Source organism: Leuciscus leuciscus (genome assembly GCF_965113295.1).
Source record: "Leuciscus leuciscus genome assembly, chromosome: 1".
Classification (NCBI taxonomy): domain Eukaryota; kingdom Metazoa; phylum Chordata; class Actinopteri; order Cypriniformes; family Leuciscidae; genus Leuciscus; species Leuciscus leuciscus.
This window is the reverse complement of record NC_138725.1, coordinates 15,300,426-15,316,995: the sequence shown is the minus strand read 5'-3', so window position 1 is coordinate 15,316,995 and position 16,570 is coordinate 15,300,426. Positions and strand designations below refer to the sequence as shown.

The window sequence follows — 16,570 nt, the reverse complement described above, 5'->3', positions numbered from 1 at the left end:
GTGTACACCAAACTTATACACTTAGAAGTATTCTGAAGATATTTTCAGAGGGATTTGTTAATAAATCATTCCTAGCCTGATTTCTGTGACATTTTAATTAAAAAAATATGGCGAACATTGATTTTTTTAAGGCTATGGACAGTATATTTTGATTTCCTAGGTAATAAAAGCATATATCCTGAAATCCCTCTGAAATTTGTTTTTCATCTTGTGTGTAAACAAACTGAAAAAATAATTTTGCACCTGGCTTTATCATATGTTCAGATCTATCTACCGAAAATACATGCAAAATTGCCGATATTTGATGAGATAATGCCTAATTTACATAATTAAACATACAAATTTCAAAAACATGTAATACATTAATTATAAGGGACAGAATTGTCGTTGGTATACAAGATGCAAAACTCTGAAAGTTTGCAACTTGATCCTGAGCTCAGACTGGAAAAAGCCATGATAAAAGTGAGGCAAAGTGAGGCCGTGAAGAGACAGCAGCCTATCCTGGGTGGAAGTTCACATGAGGTGCAAATAGCAGGAGACATTCATGCTTTAAGTTCAAAACCAAAACAGTCAAAAAAGAAAGTGACCTGGCCAAAACAAAAGAGGCCTAGTAAAGTGGATAAAGACAGTAGATCGGCTGGGTGTGGGAAATGCAGAAATATAAAGAGACACAGTTGGAGAGAGTGTCCTGCATGTGAAGGGGAATGCCCTAAATGCCACAAAAAGGGACATTTTGCAAAGCAGTGTTGGTCAGCTGGAACGGTTAATGGCATCACTCAGGATCGAGAAGAGCAGAGCATGAAAGACTTTTCTTTCCTGGGAGAGGTGAGTTCAATAGAGACAAGTGAGTGGATTGAACTAGTCAGATTGAATGGTCAAAATACTGAGATCAAGCTGGACACTGGCGCAGCAGTTACTGCAATCCCAGAAAGCTTTTCAGCAGCCGTTAATGGCAAACTCCAGCCACCCTGCAAAGCCCTGTATGGGCCCGGTAACCAGACCCTCGATGTTCAGGGACTATTCACACACAACGTAATGATGAACGCGGTTGCCCAGCCCTGTTTATTTGAACCGCGAGAGGCGTCGATTGCCGTCATTACGTTGTGCATCAAGTTCAAGTGTTACTTTTTTGGCGTAAATCGATGTGTATAATCGTCCGCTAGTTATTTTAGTCGATAAAGTTTTAAATATTGATATTTTTCTTACACGAACGCATCGCTTCACTTCAGAAGGCCTTTATTAACCCCCGGAGACGTGTGGAGCTCTTTAATGATGGATGGATGCACTTTGATGGATTTCCAAAAACAAACGGCCATTCACTGCCATTATCAAGCTTGGAAGAGCCAGGATTTTTTTTTTATATAACTCCTATTGTATTCGTCTGAAAGAAGAATGTCATGTACACCTAGGATGTGTAACGACAATGACTATGACATGCGGTCACATGCTGTTCAAATTAGTAAATCCTGATCTCCAAGTCTGCTTGAACGGTCAAAATTGCATCTTTGTGGCTCCCCCGAGGGACATTTGAGTCACATAAGGAAACCCTGTTTTCTTAGAATCCCCTCTAAAACCCCCATTTCAGCTCTGGACTCCCTGTGACTTTTACAACCTCACAGACTCGTGACATTCCAGAACACACACACACACACACACACACACACACACCAACATCCTTTTGTGTTTAACTTAAAATGTGTGTAACTCAGACTGGTATCTGAATTTCCTGTATGTATGTGTGATTAATGTTGTTTTGATCATACAGTTATGATCTTCGAGTGTTTGGATCTGAAATGTATTTTTGAAGAATGTTCTCCCAGTAGAATCGCATCCCGTAACCCGAGCTCATTGGCAGGTCATAAAATTTGACCACCAAGCTCAGCCAGCCCTATGCATGAGATAACAGGGTCGCAACATTCCAACACACACACACAAACACACTCTGGACTTTGAAACAGAAAGCCCCTACAGAAAAGGACTTTTACCCATAAAGTCACTCTTAAATGTAACAAATATATATATTTGTGGGTTAAGAGGTGTGTGTAAACCATAGGAAAGCAGACATTCCCAGCAGTCACGTCCCAAACACACCCACAGATTTTCCCTTGACTTACCATAGGACATTACCAAAATGTTGATATATTTCTGAGGTGCCTTTTGTTATGACCATGTCATATTGGGGTGTCTACGATTTTGTCATGTGGTAATCAAGACTTTAAATGTGTGTAATTCTGCATGTCTCCTGTAACTTCGCATTGCTACAACCTTCAGGTGATGCGTTTGATATCACTGTAATCCTCTCCAGCTAACGGACTTGAATTCCGATAGCAGAATTCAGTGATGCGCATTGTTTTATAAGTTCATATGTCTGGAGAAAATCCTCTCCAGTTAAAGTCAATCATGACTCATTCGAGTGGGCGTGTCTAACCGGACAAAGGAATCTTCCCGCTCGAAAAATCTCGACAGCTGATTCGTCCTACACGAAGGAGGGGACGGCACCTGGGACACTGATAAAAGTCCAAAACCTTCTCTCATCTCTCTCTCTTCCCACTCTCAACTCATCTAACTTCTCTGGACCCTCTTCCCCGGCGCAGCGCTTCTCCAAGGAACATCTGAAGGAGGCCCTGGCCTTCTCCATCGAACGAACCCATGTTCGAGTCGTAACAGCCGGTCTTTGCAACTAAGATTTCCAGCCTCTCCCATCCCGGGAGACGAATCTGAACTTTTCCGGTAACGTTAAATTCAAGTGAGCCTTTACATCGTTTTTCGAAACGACCCAGAAGAAGAAGCTAGACGCAAACCAGCCGGACACGCGCACGCGCGTCCCCTTTTCAGCATCACACTGAAAGAGTACCACATCTCGCAAGTATATTGATTCCTATAAAAGCTGTTCCAGGTGTCTAGGTCTTAGGTCTGTGATTTAAGTTACCCTCTATCTTCCCTCTATATCTTTCTTTCTTTCGTTCCATTTTCATTCTGATCACGCTATGTTTATGTTTTTGTTCGGTTAAATGTTTATTCGTTTGTTTGCATTTTTACGTACGTTTATGTTTGTAGTTTATATAATCTCTAGTGTGTGCCATTTTATTAATAAACCCATTTATACTTTTAACTGTCTCTGTGTTTGAAAACCCACCTTTTATAAAGTCAATGAAACAAAAGATCTATAAAGCTACAGGCTCTATATTATAAAACTACTTTGAATAGTTTTAAATTATAAACCCAAAGAGGTTTTGTCTTCGTGGCCAGAAGACAAACTTTCTTGGAGTTTTGTAAACAGGAATACTTCTTCTTAACTGTAATGATCAGACAGTACAGAACGAGGCATTTCCTATAATTGATAAAGTAAATGCATATGCGATTTATGAATTATGACCATGCGTTATAAATATTAATATTGCCAAAATTCCCTATATTCTTGAGCTAATTCGCATTAACCCAGAGGCATTTACGTTACAGATGGCTTCAGGGTGAGTAAATCATGGGCTAATTATCATTTTTTGGGTGAACTATCCCTTTCAGTTTAGTTTTGCATTTCATATTTCTCCATTCCCATCTAGCAAACCGTCAGGAATGCTCAGCAAGCTTTCATCAAGTAACTTCAAAAGTACGTTCTTAATTCAAACTACTGGTGGTGGTGTTTTACGACATGAAAGGTTTTACGCTTCTAAAAATCAATCACTTTAATTCCTAATTCTACCCCATTCTGTACCTAAGCAACTCTTCTAACTCCATGAGTTAAGGGTCATCACGTACGGTATTAATGTATATCAGACTTACGTGACTCTCTTCAAACCTAACTTAACCACATTACACATTACTAACATCCTCTTTTGCTAACACTAAAGATAACTTTGTTACTAACAAGAGTCAAGCATATCAATCGAGGCTAACTCACTAATAACTCACTAACTCAAGCTGTCTTCTCCTCACCACGGCCTAATGTGCCAGTCTTTCACGCTCCACACACTCTAGCCAGCCAGTTTATATACACTCTACTGCATAGCATTGATAGGACGAAACTCAATGAGTAGACTAACCAATCACATGCAGGCAGGAAGAATTTCATTGGACCTGCCACATAAGGCTGTGTCTGAAGTCAGTTGTAGTTCTTGTGTTTCTCTTTTCTTCAGAAACCCACTTTAAGAAAGAAGAGCAACTGTTTTCTGAATGTGTGAGAATTCACACCGGTCCGCCTAAACTGGGTTCAGAGATGATCACAGTTGTGTGTGGGTTAAACCAGTGCAGTCAAACTAACTGAGTTCTCACAGCCAGCGATGACATGCTTCTGAAAACACTAGAGCTCAAAGCCACAACACAAAGAGACTGTCACGCAGGTGTAGAAACACACACAAAGATGAAGATGAAGATGAATATTTAATAAATCCAACAGGTAATTCAAACAGGAACAAAGTAACATGCAACACACCCACTAAAGACGACACCGGACACTGACTGAACCAGAACTGAACACAAATACAGGTGATGGTGATGGTGATTGACATTTATGATAACTTATGATAGCTTGCTCAGTAGCTCAGCTGGAAGACCTTGGGTTCGAATCCTGTGAAAGACGAGTCATGATATAAGAGCTCAAAGTTCATAAATAATCTTAAACACCATGGCCACTATTACGTTTTCATGTCGCATTTGCTTTTGTTAACACTATCGGGTAGGTTTAGGGTATAGTGTAGGTGTACGTTATTTTAAAGCGTGATGGAGCATTCATCTTTTAGCGCCGCTCACCGGACATTTCACTTTGAAACTGTTGTGAAACGTGCAGACTTTAGAATTCATTACAACGTTAGAATTCATTTTCTACAAGTTAGTCATGGACAGTGGAAACCTTTTCAGTAACAAACTCATTTTATCACTAATAATGCAATTGTTTTATTTCTAGATTTTAACGTCATGTGGGAAACTGCTAAAAGAAAGAAGTGAGACTAACAGTAATTCTCTCGTGTGCAAAAGTAGCCAATAAACTGTTCAGAGCAGATGTGTGTTGAGACAGTGTGTTCACAGTATATGCACGTCTCACACGTTTCACACACACTTAAAGCAACACTTCACTGTGACATCGTGTCACTAAACAGCAACTCTAGCAGGATTTAAACACTCAGTATGTCAGATGAGAGGAAGTTAAAAACCACAGGAGGAGCTGATAGTGTTTAAAGGAGGAGCTGTAACTATATATAATGAAGAGAAAGACTGACAGAAACACAAAATGGCTGATAAGTGTGATCTGTGTCTGCTGGGACTGATCATTCTCTCTTCACTTCTCACAGGTAAAGAAATCTGTATTTTCTCTAAAGACATTTAGTGGAATTAGTCTGGAAAGAGTTAATTTGAACATGCTCAGTTTATTCTTGCACACATTCACGTTGTGATCTCAGAGTTGTGTGTTGATACACACAGATCATACTGTGTTATTCCTGATACTGGACATAGTGTCACTCAAACATCTGATGATGAAGAATTATCTTCATATTAAGAGTGTGTCAGTGATTTGAACAGCTCTCTGATAAAGACTAATAGTTTATTCTGGAGAGTGTGTTTGGGGAAATCAGGGGGAAATAGTTTTAAGGTTTAATTTATTAATATCATAATGATCACTGAGATATACTGTGTTTCAGGTATCAGTGGAGTGGATGATCATGTGTTCATCAGTTCTGGTGAAAATGTGCGTCTGTCCTGTAATAATGCTCTTTCTGACTGCAAATCTAAAACTACATGGAACTATAACAGCTTCAGACATTCAGCAGCAGTTGAACTGATTACTTTAGGGATAAAGAATAAAGACACAGAGAGACATGAGAGACTGAGTCTGGAGTCTGACTGCTCTCTGAACATCAAGAACGTCACAGAAGAAGATTATGGATCTTACACCTGCCAACAATGGATATATGTGGATGGAAACCACCAAAAACAAGATCCTGATGCACATGTTTCTCTGCATGTTCTTCATGGTAAGTTTATGATTATGTGGTCAATTTAAAATTCTCCCTTTAAACTCAGATGATGATTGAAGAGTCTGTGATTTGTGTCTTGTGTTCAGTTTCAGTGTCTCCATCATCATCATCATCATCATCATCATCATCTTCATCCTCTTCATCCTCACAGACTGAGATCAGTCCAGGCCGCTCTGTGACTCTCTCCTGTCAGTTGTATTCAGGCGACTGTGATTATTTGGTTCGTTCTGAGGGATTTGAGCTGTTGTGGGTGAATCAGACTGGTGTTGATCTGAAGACAGACTCCAGATATCAGATATCATCATCATCAGATCAATATCACTGTTTCATCATCACTCTGACTACAACACTCCTGAATGAAGATGACAACAGAGAGTGGAGATGTCAGCTTACTCACAGAAATCAACTCGAGACCTCAGTCAGATACACTGTCAAGTATTCAGGTGAGAAAACAGTGTTAGAAGAGCCTCATAATGTCAGTAACACTAAGGTCTATCAGTATCACTGAACCAGAACAAACTGAGGGAACAAATTGAAACTTGACTGCAAAAATATTAACTTTTTATGTAATATGATGATCAAAGTTAAAATATGAATGTCATATTGTACAGTATTAATGATCTGAACTAACATTCATCTTCACAGCTCAAGCTGATTCAACGACAGCAGTGAATCCAGTCCACATCACACACTCTCAGGATCCCTCAACTATACACACACACGTTTCTAAAGGTACATCATCACTGTCTTTCTCACATCAGTGCTTTCCAGAGCATAATGCTAGAGTTATCTTCAGTGTTAACTCATCAAAATATGACTGTCATATTCTACAGTATGATTGTCACATTGAGATGTTGTTTTAGTTTCATTTCATGGACTTTTATGGTGTGTCCCAATTAGCGTACTTATGCATATTCTAGGACATGTTTAGTATAAACAGTGAGAGTACTGTGTTCATATAACACTCCGGTTCTTTCACTCGATTCTCCCAGAAAGCGTCACATGAAGACGATATGTTGAGCTCATCCATAAATGTAAATGTTTTTTTGTTTTTTTTACATGGCTTATAAAAAGCTGGTGCGGGATTGTGCACTTCACTTTCACTTTTAAATTAGCGTCAATTCATCCTTCGCAGGGAGTCTGATTGACATGCGATCTGAGTCTGACCAATCAAAATCCACCATTTTGTCTGACAAAGCAGTCAGGAGAGTTAGTAGATTAACGTCGGTGGATTTGAACTTGTCTTTAACTGAGGCAATCTGTCACGACACATTACAGAGCCACAAAACGGTAGGTCTATTTAGTGTTTAAATTTTTTCTTCGACTGACCAAATTTGAAAGTTGAGACTTTGTTTCATATTAAATATTCCCTGCTCGGTCCTGTCTGTCAGCGCGTTGTCAGTGTCCTCTATTTTTCACTGCTTGAGAACATGGGTTGAATCCGAAATCGCCCCCTAAACCCTCATTCACTAAGTTAGGCCTATTCCCTACGTTAGTCCACTAACACCGTTCACTTGAAGGAGTGAATGAAAACGAGTGAGCGAATTCGGACAGCCGTTGAGCGTACATAAGCTGTACACTCGTTAATACAGCGCAATGTGGGACTGAATAAGTGCACTCAATAACGTCCACTATGGTTTCGGACACCACTAAAAATGTCTGTCTCCTCAAATAACGCCCTATTTGCATGTGCTTAGAGCTCGTGTGAATTGCACGTATAAAATGAAGTTAACGAACAACCTCGATCCATCAGGAAACGCCACATAGGTCACTGAATTTCACTGCGCTTCATGAAGAGTTTTTCTTTTGCGAATCCTCCTGGTGCCGGGTCTGAGTGAGTAATTTACTCTCTTACCTTTGTTCTTTGATTAACATTAATGACACTTTAAGACCAGCCGCTGCTGACAGAGACGCGATCTGACACGCATCCCATTTCATCACAAATCTCTACGTTCATTTAAGACTTTATTTAAATCATTTAAGACTGCTCTTATAAGGACACTCGACAAAACGGACATGTTGGCATAATTTGTGTGTGTTATGGTTTGTTCAAGCCCGAAAGAGAACTCGATACTGTGTGTGTGTGTGTAATAGGCAGGACTTACAGCGCGGTCTCTTTAGTCTTGTCACACTTGAATGGTTTAAAAGCATTCACATTAATAAGAGTGTGATCATACAACGCAGAAAAAAACAGATACTGCGTAATTGCGTTAAATATTTGTAATACTTTAAACTTTTTCCGGTGCCGCGGGCAAGTGATGAAACCTGTGTTGCGACTGAACACAGACTATCGTAGCAAGCCTAATATATATATATATATATTTATATTTGACCTTAAAGAAAAATAGTTATCTCTGCCTACGTTTTGTTTCTGTCTGACCGGAGAAAGTTTGTCCTGCTATTCACCTCAACAGCTCAGATGAAACTGAAGAGAGAATGTCCGACTTCACCTATTTTTTACTCTAATGCTCAATTCACCTTCTTATACTACGCCCTAAAAGTATGTACTCTTTTTGGGAAGAAAAGGTGCATACTTTTGAGTGTGTAGCAGAAGAGTAGACAAGCTTTGGGACAAACTATCACGTCATTCTATTGCATCTTTAACAGTTGCTCTCAGTCGATTAGTTACACACATCCTGACACTCAAACTGACCTGTCAATCATCTTGTCCAAGATAAAAATCATCCACATTTAATTTTATTTCCTACCGCAGAATAATGTTGATCTGCAGTCGCGGGTCTTTCATGATGAGACTCTCCTCATATTAATGAATAATGATGCATTTAAAAGTAAATGGCCCAACGGATCTTTATAAAAGTCCACATGGTTATTGCAGATGAACTGTAACACGGATAACATTGAATAAATATTTTTCTATCAGGTTAAACTTTGATTAGTCACTCAAACCTTTATCTAAACCTCTTACCGTCGGTCGCGCATATCCGCCATGTTTTGTAGTTTTATTTAACACTTTTTACTCGTGTTTGTAGTTCCTCCTCCAAAGCGCAATGGGTTGTGGGTAATATTAGCTGTTATAGTGAGCACGGATCCACACTTCCAAAATCCACCGGAAATAGTAGACCATCCGGAGACTTCTGGCACACTCTTCAACATACTGTGCTTTGGGACACTTATTTTAATCTCACACACTGTTTAGGAAGGATAGTATGGACATTGAGACGCAGGGCGAGGCTGTGTTTACGTCCACTGTTTATGCTCATCCCTCGCTAATGTTGCACGAGTGTCCACTACTGGTGAACTCTTGAAATGTGTTTGAATGAAATGCTCTAAGCTCTTGATCACTTGGAATCCAATATGGAGCTGATTATAAATTATACATTTGTTATACATGCCATTATATAGGCCTGTGTGTGTGCTTGGGCTGTTGGAGAAAACATATTTTAAAAAAAATCTAAATAAAAGCAGAGCCCGTCTACGGAGAGCCTTGGCACTCCCTATTTAGCCCCATTGTATTGATTTTGGTTGCAGTACCATTAGAATTCCACTGGGGGTGATCGCGGGCGAGTGCAGATTGAATGGGAGTCAATGGGGATAGACGGCTAAATGTGTCTCTTTCACCCGATTGCCGTTGAGAAATCTCAGATTTTATTGTAGGTTTTGCAAGTTCAACATAGGTTATAGGTCGAAAGTTGAATGAACCAGTACTTATGTCCTTTCGATTTCTTACAGGTTGGGCCGTTGTTGGCCGGAACAAGCTAGCATTCTGCTAATGAATGACGTCATCACATTTTTGAACGCTTTTTTAGAGCAGATAAGTGAACTTAAAAATGCAATTTTCAGCTGAGTGTATTATCTTAGCCCCCCCTTTCGAATACAACATTTAAATTACTAGAAAAAAAATTATATCCTGAGAAAAGTGGGTTTTGAGGGGTATTTCGCCATAGACCTCCATTCATTCTGCACTCGCCCGCGAGCGCCCTCGCATGGATAGAGACGTGTTACTGCAACCAGTCCAGAACCCGGAAATAAGCAGAGAGTGCCAATTCTCTTTATATTAGACATTCTCTGATAAAAGTCTAATATCATACTATATAGAGTTGTGTGGTGTGACATGCTTCATCCCGCAATGCATGCTGGGAGCCATGAGTTTTATACTATGGGTGGCTCCCAGCATGCATTGCGGCATGAAGCATGTCACCATTGTCGATGGCTTTTGTCTTTGTATATAATTGTCCACTGTCTTTTCACCAGTCACAAACCCTCAGGATCATTCAACTACAAACATATATATATATCTTTGTATATAATTGTCCCCATTCATCCTTTTCAGCAACACCAGGCACAGACTCGACTACAAACACACAAGGTACATAATCACAGTGTTTTGTCTTTGTCTATAATTGTCCCCAATCTGCCCTGTCCGTCTCTGACTCTGTGCTCGATCTCTTCTTCAGTCATAGTGATTTCTGTCGCTGCAGTCGCTGTTCTCCTTCTTGCTCTTCTCTGGCTGATCTGCAGAAAAAGAGCTGGTGAGTTTTCAGATTTCTTCCTTTACAACAATTAAAAACAGTTCAGATGAGCAAACAAACACATCATGTTCAGATTGTAAGTATCATAGAAACATGTGGATTATATTAAATTCTCAAACAGAAGTTTATTCCTGCTGAGAAATCCTGTCAATATCACAGAGTTATCAAGTCAACAATAATTTTTATTATTCATTTTAATGCTTCAACAAAATCTGATTGTTGAAAAAGCTTAATGCTTAACATTCTGTCTTTTGCACATGTGTGTTTGATCATAAATACTCATATTTCATGAGGCACTTGTTTTCAGATAATAAAAGAGGGACTGGCGACTCTGCGGTGAGTTCAGTAATACAGTGATTTAGATTTGATTACTGTCTTTAAAGCTCAATAAAGTGTCATTCATGCAGTTTAACTGTTTGTTCTGAAGGTCAAAGATGAGAATGAAGATAAAGGGACGTATGAGACGATCAACATGTTCATTCCTCCCGCTGCAAGAGCCAATGTGAGTCCTCTAAATCATCACACATTACGTTCACTGTCTGTTCAATAATGTGATTTAAAAGCTTTTGTGTTATTCTACATATTATAGTGAGAGATATGTCTGTTCTGTGTGTTAAACTTGACTCTCTGCACGTTTGCATTGATGTTTAGGAGCAGACAGATGATGTGACTTATTCTGAGGTCACTTCTTCCAATACAAAGCCAGTAAAATCACTCAATGTGAGTAGATACCAGCACATGAGTTTGACTCTCAGATAAATGAAGCTCATGCTCTAATAATAATAATCGCTGGGGTTCAAACATTGATGGACAGAATCTGTGCTTTCAGGATCATGATGATACAGTGACTTATGCTGCCATCAGAGGAAGAGAAGATCAACCGCAGGATTAACTTTACGCCTCTGTGAACAAGAACAAGACCTTCACAAATAAACATTAAAGGTCCCATGACATGCTACTTTTTGTAGGCTTTAATATAGACCTTAGTGGTCCCTAGTACTGTATCTGAAATCTCTTTCCAAAAATTCAGCCTCGGTGCAGAATTATAGCCACTACAAACCAGTCCCAGAATGAGCTTCCTTCAGACAGGCCGTTTCGGTGTCTGTAGCTTTAAATGATAATGAGGAGGAGAAAGGCGGCGCAAGGTGGAGGGTGGGTGTGGCCTTGACCATCTTGCGCAACGATACCATGCATGTTTGTTTATGTTGGATATATAGCAATGGCACGAAGACACGCAGTCGTTCAAGCATTTCAGTTTGACCCAGAATCTGACCCAGATGGAGAAGCTGCAACTCAGCAGCTCCAGCAGGACGTTTCCGAATGGTAAGTTTAAAATATTATGTTTGGATACGGTACTTTATTCGGATGGTTTACAGTTATTATCATGTAGCTAACGCTAACCTACTGTTGCCTTTTCATGAGAGATCTGTAACGTCTGTCATTTATCTTATTACAATTACATCAAGCTCTGCGATCTTGAAATGCGGATATCGCGCGCGCCATATTACCAACAGGAAAACGGTTATCCAAATAACAAAGACGTGTACAACACTCGCGTTACAGTGTGTGTATTCACACACATAAACTGCATAGCTCATGTGACAGCCACATTCTACGTGTAACAAGCTAGGTAACCATAAACAGTAAAGCAACACACTTATATATCATTAGTTGACTTACTTGTCCGAGGTGTGTAGCTGAGCCAAAGAGATTGATCCAGACTTTAGTTTCAGACGTTCAGCAAGCCCAGCTCTGTATTGACCCTTCAGTGTTCATTTGTACATCCAATTATTGAGCAATTATTATGCTTTGCTCGCTCAAAAGCCATTATGTCTCTCGTGGACAAACTAAAATCGCGCGTGCGCGTTCCTGTTTCCTAGCTCGTTTTCTCATGGGCGAGAAATATCCTCTGGGCGGGCAAAGCAGAGAAAGGGGAGGTAACATTTCTCCTTGTAACGTCATAAAGAGGGGATTCAAGATCAGCCTGATTGAGCCTCCATTTTCTCAAAGGCAGAGAAAGATAAGAAAAGCTCGATTTATACCGATTGAAATTTCTAGAAACTTGGGGACCATATACAGGCTAGGGGAACTCATATTAATGTTAAAAAACCTCAGAAATTGAAAATTTCATGTCATGGGACCTTTAATGATACAGATCATGAGCTCATCATATCAGGAGCAGACGGGAAGATTTAATCTCTCTGGTGTTTGGAGGAATTATATATTTGTGTGTGAACGAGCAGATATTTGTTGAATGTCCTGTGAATATGAATGAGATTTATTGTGAATCATCATCTGGTCAGAGCACAGAATCTCATCTATATCATCACAGCTACAGTAAAGTTAGAGACTGAAGCCCTGATGTGTTTTCATACAGGCCAGACTCAATCTAGTGTCTCTCAAGCCTCTTCCATGACTGGAGTCTGTTTATCCGCTGGATTTCTGTCTGAAAACCTTCATCTTCATGCAGAAGCTCATGCTGAGATGATCCTCTTGCTTCAGCTTGTATATCAGCTGTTTCTTCTACAGAGAGACGTCCATCTGAGAATTACATCAGTGTCTGCTCACATATTGTCATAAAATATTCAAAAATTTGACTTTGCAGTGTGTATATGTGTGTATATTAGGGATCGACCGATATGGATTTTTTAGTGCCGATGCCGATACCGATTTTTTTTCATCAGCCTTAGCCGATGACCGATACGGGCTGCCGATTTTCTTGGGCCGATATTTGGAGCCGATACTGCTTTTGCTCACTCAATTTACATCATAAAAATGACACAATGATGATAACAAATGTTACAAGTCTCAATTTAAAATAAGGAACATTTATTGAACTTATAAAAGGAACATTTATTGAACTTCATCCATTGATTAAACAGGTATTTATGAATGAGACTGAATTAATTCGTTTTAAACGTGTTTGAATTAATGATTAACATTTTTTTTATATAAATAGACTGGAACATGTTATTCTGTGTAGTTGTCTGATATATGTAATTGTGATCACCATTTTAAACAAAACAAAAACGATTTTAAACCAAATAGATTCTCAGTTTATTATGAATTAGGGACTGTTCACATATCGCGTCTAAAAACGTGTGGTAAGCACAGCCGCGACGCTTTCTCCTTTCTACAAGCGCTTGCACTCCCGTGGCGTCTGTCGTTGCTATGCAACTATGAACTGCACTCTACTCATGATGACGAGGAAGTAAGGATTAATTTATTTCAAGCCCTTTACGACTAACGTCACATATATTTATGGAGATGAAAAATAAAAACCTGCCCTGTCCAGCTTTGATCAGCTGTTCGGCCGAGCTTTCGATGTTGTCATGGAAAGGTCAGTTGTTTTTTTGTCACATAACCTGCGTGCGCTTGCGGCATTCTGAAAAGTTTAAATGTTTTCAACTTTTCATCTCACCACGGCATATGAGCACCGGGACAAACGAGCGCGCTGCATCGCATGCGTGTCGCAACCGCGTCGATTCTTTTACCTCAGGGAGTGTTCTGACTGAGTTCGACCACCTCGCTGAATAAAACTCCCACAAATATCACGGAATCACGAACCAACGTCGGCATTATTTAATCCTATGACCAGTGTTTGTAACAGCTGCCGTATGCATATGGATAGCCTCAAACTTAGCTATTTGCAGCTCCCTAAATACAATGACAAGCATATATTCGGCATTCGCGTTTTCCATTTGGACCCTCAAACTTGCTTAGCTATAGTTGCACACACATATAGAGCAACGTGTTTCCACTTTCAAAGTGTATGGCAATATTTCAGCTAAGTCAAACAGTTAAAAGATGCTTTGAAAGTTTAAAACTTACAGTTGTTTTGAAGAGGCTTCCAGCACTCAGCTAGTGTGGGAGGGGCAGTGCATGGGCTGCACGTGCAGCGTCTCCAGCAACACAAAGCTGCCTGAGGACGCCTGTCTGTAAATAATGCCGGGAAAAAACTATTTTTGATAGCCGATGCCGATACACGTCAAACCCGCAAATATCGGCCCGATATATCGGTCGATCACTAGTGTATATGTCACGCAGTTAAATCTCAGTTATTTCTTTCTTTTTTTCACATGTGACAATAAAGAGCATGAAAAATCATGAGATAAAAGAAAAGTTTTTGTCTCTTCCATTCCTGTAAAAACAGACATAACTAAACTTGCTCTTGTTAGCTGGAAAGATTCAAAGTTAGAATAAAGATTGTAAAAGAGTAGCAAAATTCAAGAGCTTGTAGATTTGAATTTGAGAACAAAATATTCATATTTATAAGCTGAAATGTACCCTCATAGTTCTGATGTGAAAGTCTGAATGTTTCGATTCACACAGACAATAAACTAGTCAGACGTTACCAACTAAGACCAAACGTCGAGCGAAGGGTTCATTATGATGACCATTACACTGACCTCGTACCTTATGCACACCAATGATGTTGAAACCATCTGGTCATCTACAGCTTTAAGATGGTATGAGCTTCTGGAGTCGGGATTTCATCCCAGTTATAGGAATTTCGATCTCTGTTCTGGTGACTGAGAAGAAGGCCTTAGGTTTCCATGATTTGGTTGGATGTTGCTTCTCAACTCTGAAAGGTACAGTGCTGGAAGTTGAGAGGGAAAAAGCTGGGATCGTTCCTCATCTCTGACCCCATGCCTAAGTCGGATATAAGCTACAGCAATCAGCTTCACTAAACCACTGAAAGTGCTCTTTTAACACGGACATTTAAAAGGACAGAAGGATGGATTTTCTGCTTCAAGTGATAGGACTAGCTGAGTGAACTTATATTTATATTGTCTTGATGTCTGTGTCGTTTTCTATAAATATTCAGATATAAGTGACCAAAAAAGCCATTTTAAAGTAGTTAAAACATCCTACTGGTAAAATTGTGTGTGCCTTCCTCTATTTTAAAACCCACCAGCCGCCACTGGATAACAGAAACAGAAAGTTTGGCAGAAACTACAAAGCTATTTGAGGAAAATAATATTACTTATTTTCAATACATTTTTTTTTTTTTTTAAATGACAGAAAAAAGACTGACCCAGAAGCTTTTGAATGATAACAGCACTAAACACTAGACAAGAGAGTCCATTACCACACTCTGAGCTACAAGGAAACGCTGAACATGTTTCACAGTCTTTAGACACTTCCTCAGTGTGGAATTGACTCTCTTTAGCAGCCTGTCTCTAGTGGCCAGTCGATGAACTGCAGTTTAAGTTACTTCTGTATCGGCTTCACAAGAGAGATCGGAAGGTTGCCGCCTTAAAGGTACATATCTTTTTTTTTGGAGAGTGATTTCTATCAGGATGACTCTGAACCAGACAATGTGGAAACAGACGATTCAGAGCAGGACTATGTCTTGGTCAGTATATTACAGAAAACAGGAGAATGTTTGGCAGTAACTGCTATTTTAAGAAAAAAAATGGTTTCTTAATTTTCAATTTTTGAAAAAATAAATAAAATAAAAAATAGGGGGGACCTAGGATGATAACATCCCTAAACACTAGACAAGAGAGTCCATTACCACACTCTGAGCTACAAGGAAACGCTGAACATTTGGACACCATGTTTCACTTCCTCAAATCTGCTCCACAGCTTTATCAGCGCTTTAACCTATTCTGAGAACAGAGCTATTCTCTGAACGTGTTCAAATGCATCCTGCAAAATCACCATCATCTGGAAATCACACTGAATGCTGCACTTGAAGTCCATTTCAGAGTCTTGCATATCTGAGCTTTCAGGAATAAATGATGTCACTGCCATGATGGTGTTTTTCCAGCATCTACCAGCAGAGGGTTGATGAGATTATTCAGTCAATTCCTGACCCAATCCCAGAGGAAAACAGTGAGGATCAGGCACTCTTTAAAAAGACAAATTTCCAGCTATACTTTTGGACTCTGCTCATATATATATATATATATATATATATATATATATATATATATATCACAGAAAGGTGCTTGTATCCAGACTGTTTAATGTATGCATGAATGTTCTTCCACAGCTCAGGAACACTATCAACAAATTTGTACCCGCAAAAATATTCTCAATTAAAAAATCATAAACGTTATTTGTTTTAATCACACGCTCGAACACAATACAACAATGTGTGCG

At 39.4% G+C, this 16,570-nt stretch overlaps 1 protein-coding gene across 1 annotated transcript in view; it reads left to right on the top strand.

Annotated features, from left to right (window-relative positions):
* The window catches only part of LOC309500988 (uncharacterized protein), a 97,977-nt gene that overhangs the window by 36,533 nt on the left and 44,874 nt on the right, over positions 1-16,570 (top strand). Inside the window, exons 2-10 of the mRNA XM_082172834.1 lie at positions 4,901-5,285; positions 5,634-5,966; positions 6,056-6,412; positions 6,615-6,701; positions 10,270-10,296; positions 10,385-10,459; positions 10,767-10,795; positions 10,887-10,961; positions 11,111-11,179. Coding sequence (XP_082028960.1) covers positions 5,225-5,285; positions 5,634-5,966; positions 6,056-6,412; positions 6,615-6,701; positions 10,270-10,296; positions 10,385-10,459; positions 10,767-10,795; positions 10,887-10,961; positions 11,111-11,179 — 1,113 coding nt within the window. The 5' untranslated portion in view covers positions 4,901-5,224. The remainder of the gene's footprint in view (positions 1-4,900; positions 5,286-5,633; positions 5,967-6,055; positions 6,413-6,614; positions 6,702-10,269; positions 10,297-10,384; positions 10,460-10,766; positions 10,796-10,886; positions 10,962-11,110; positions 11,180-16,570) is intronic.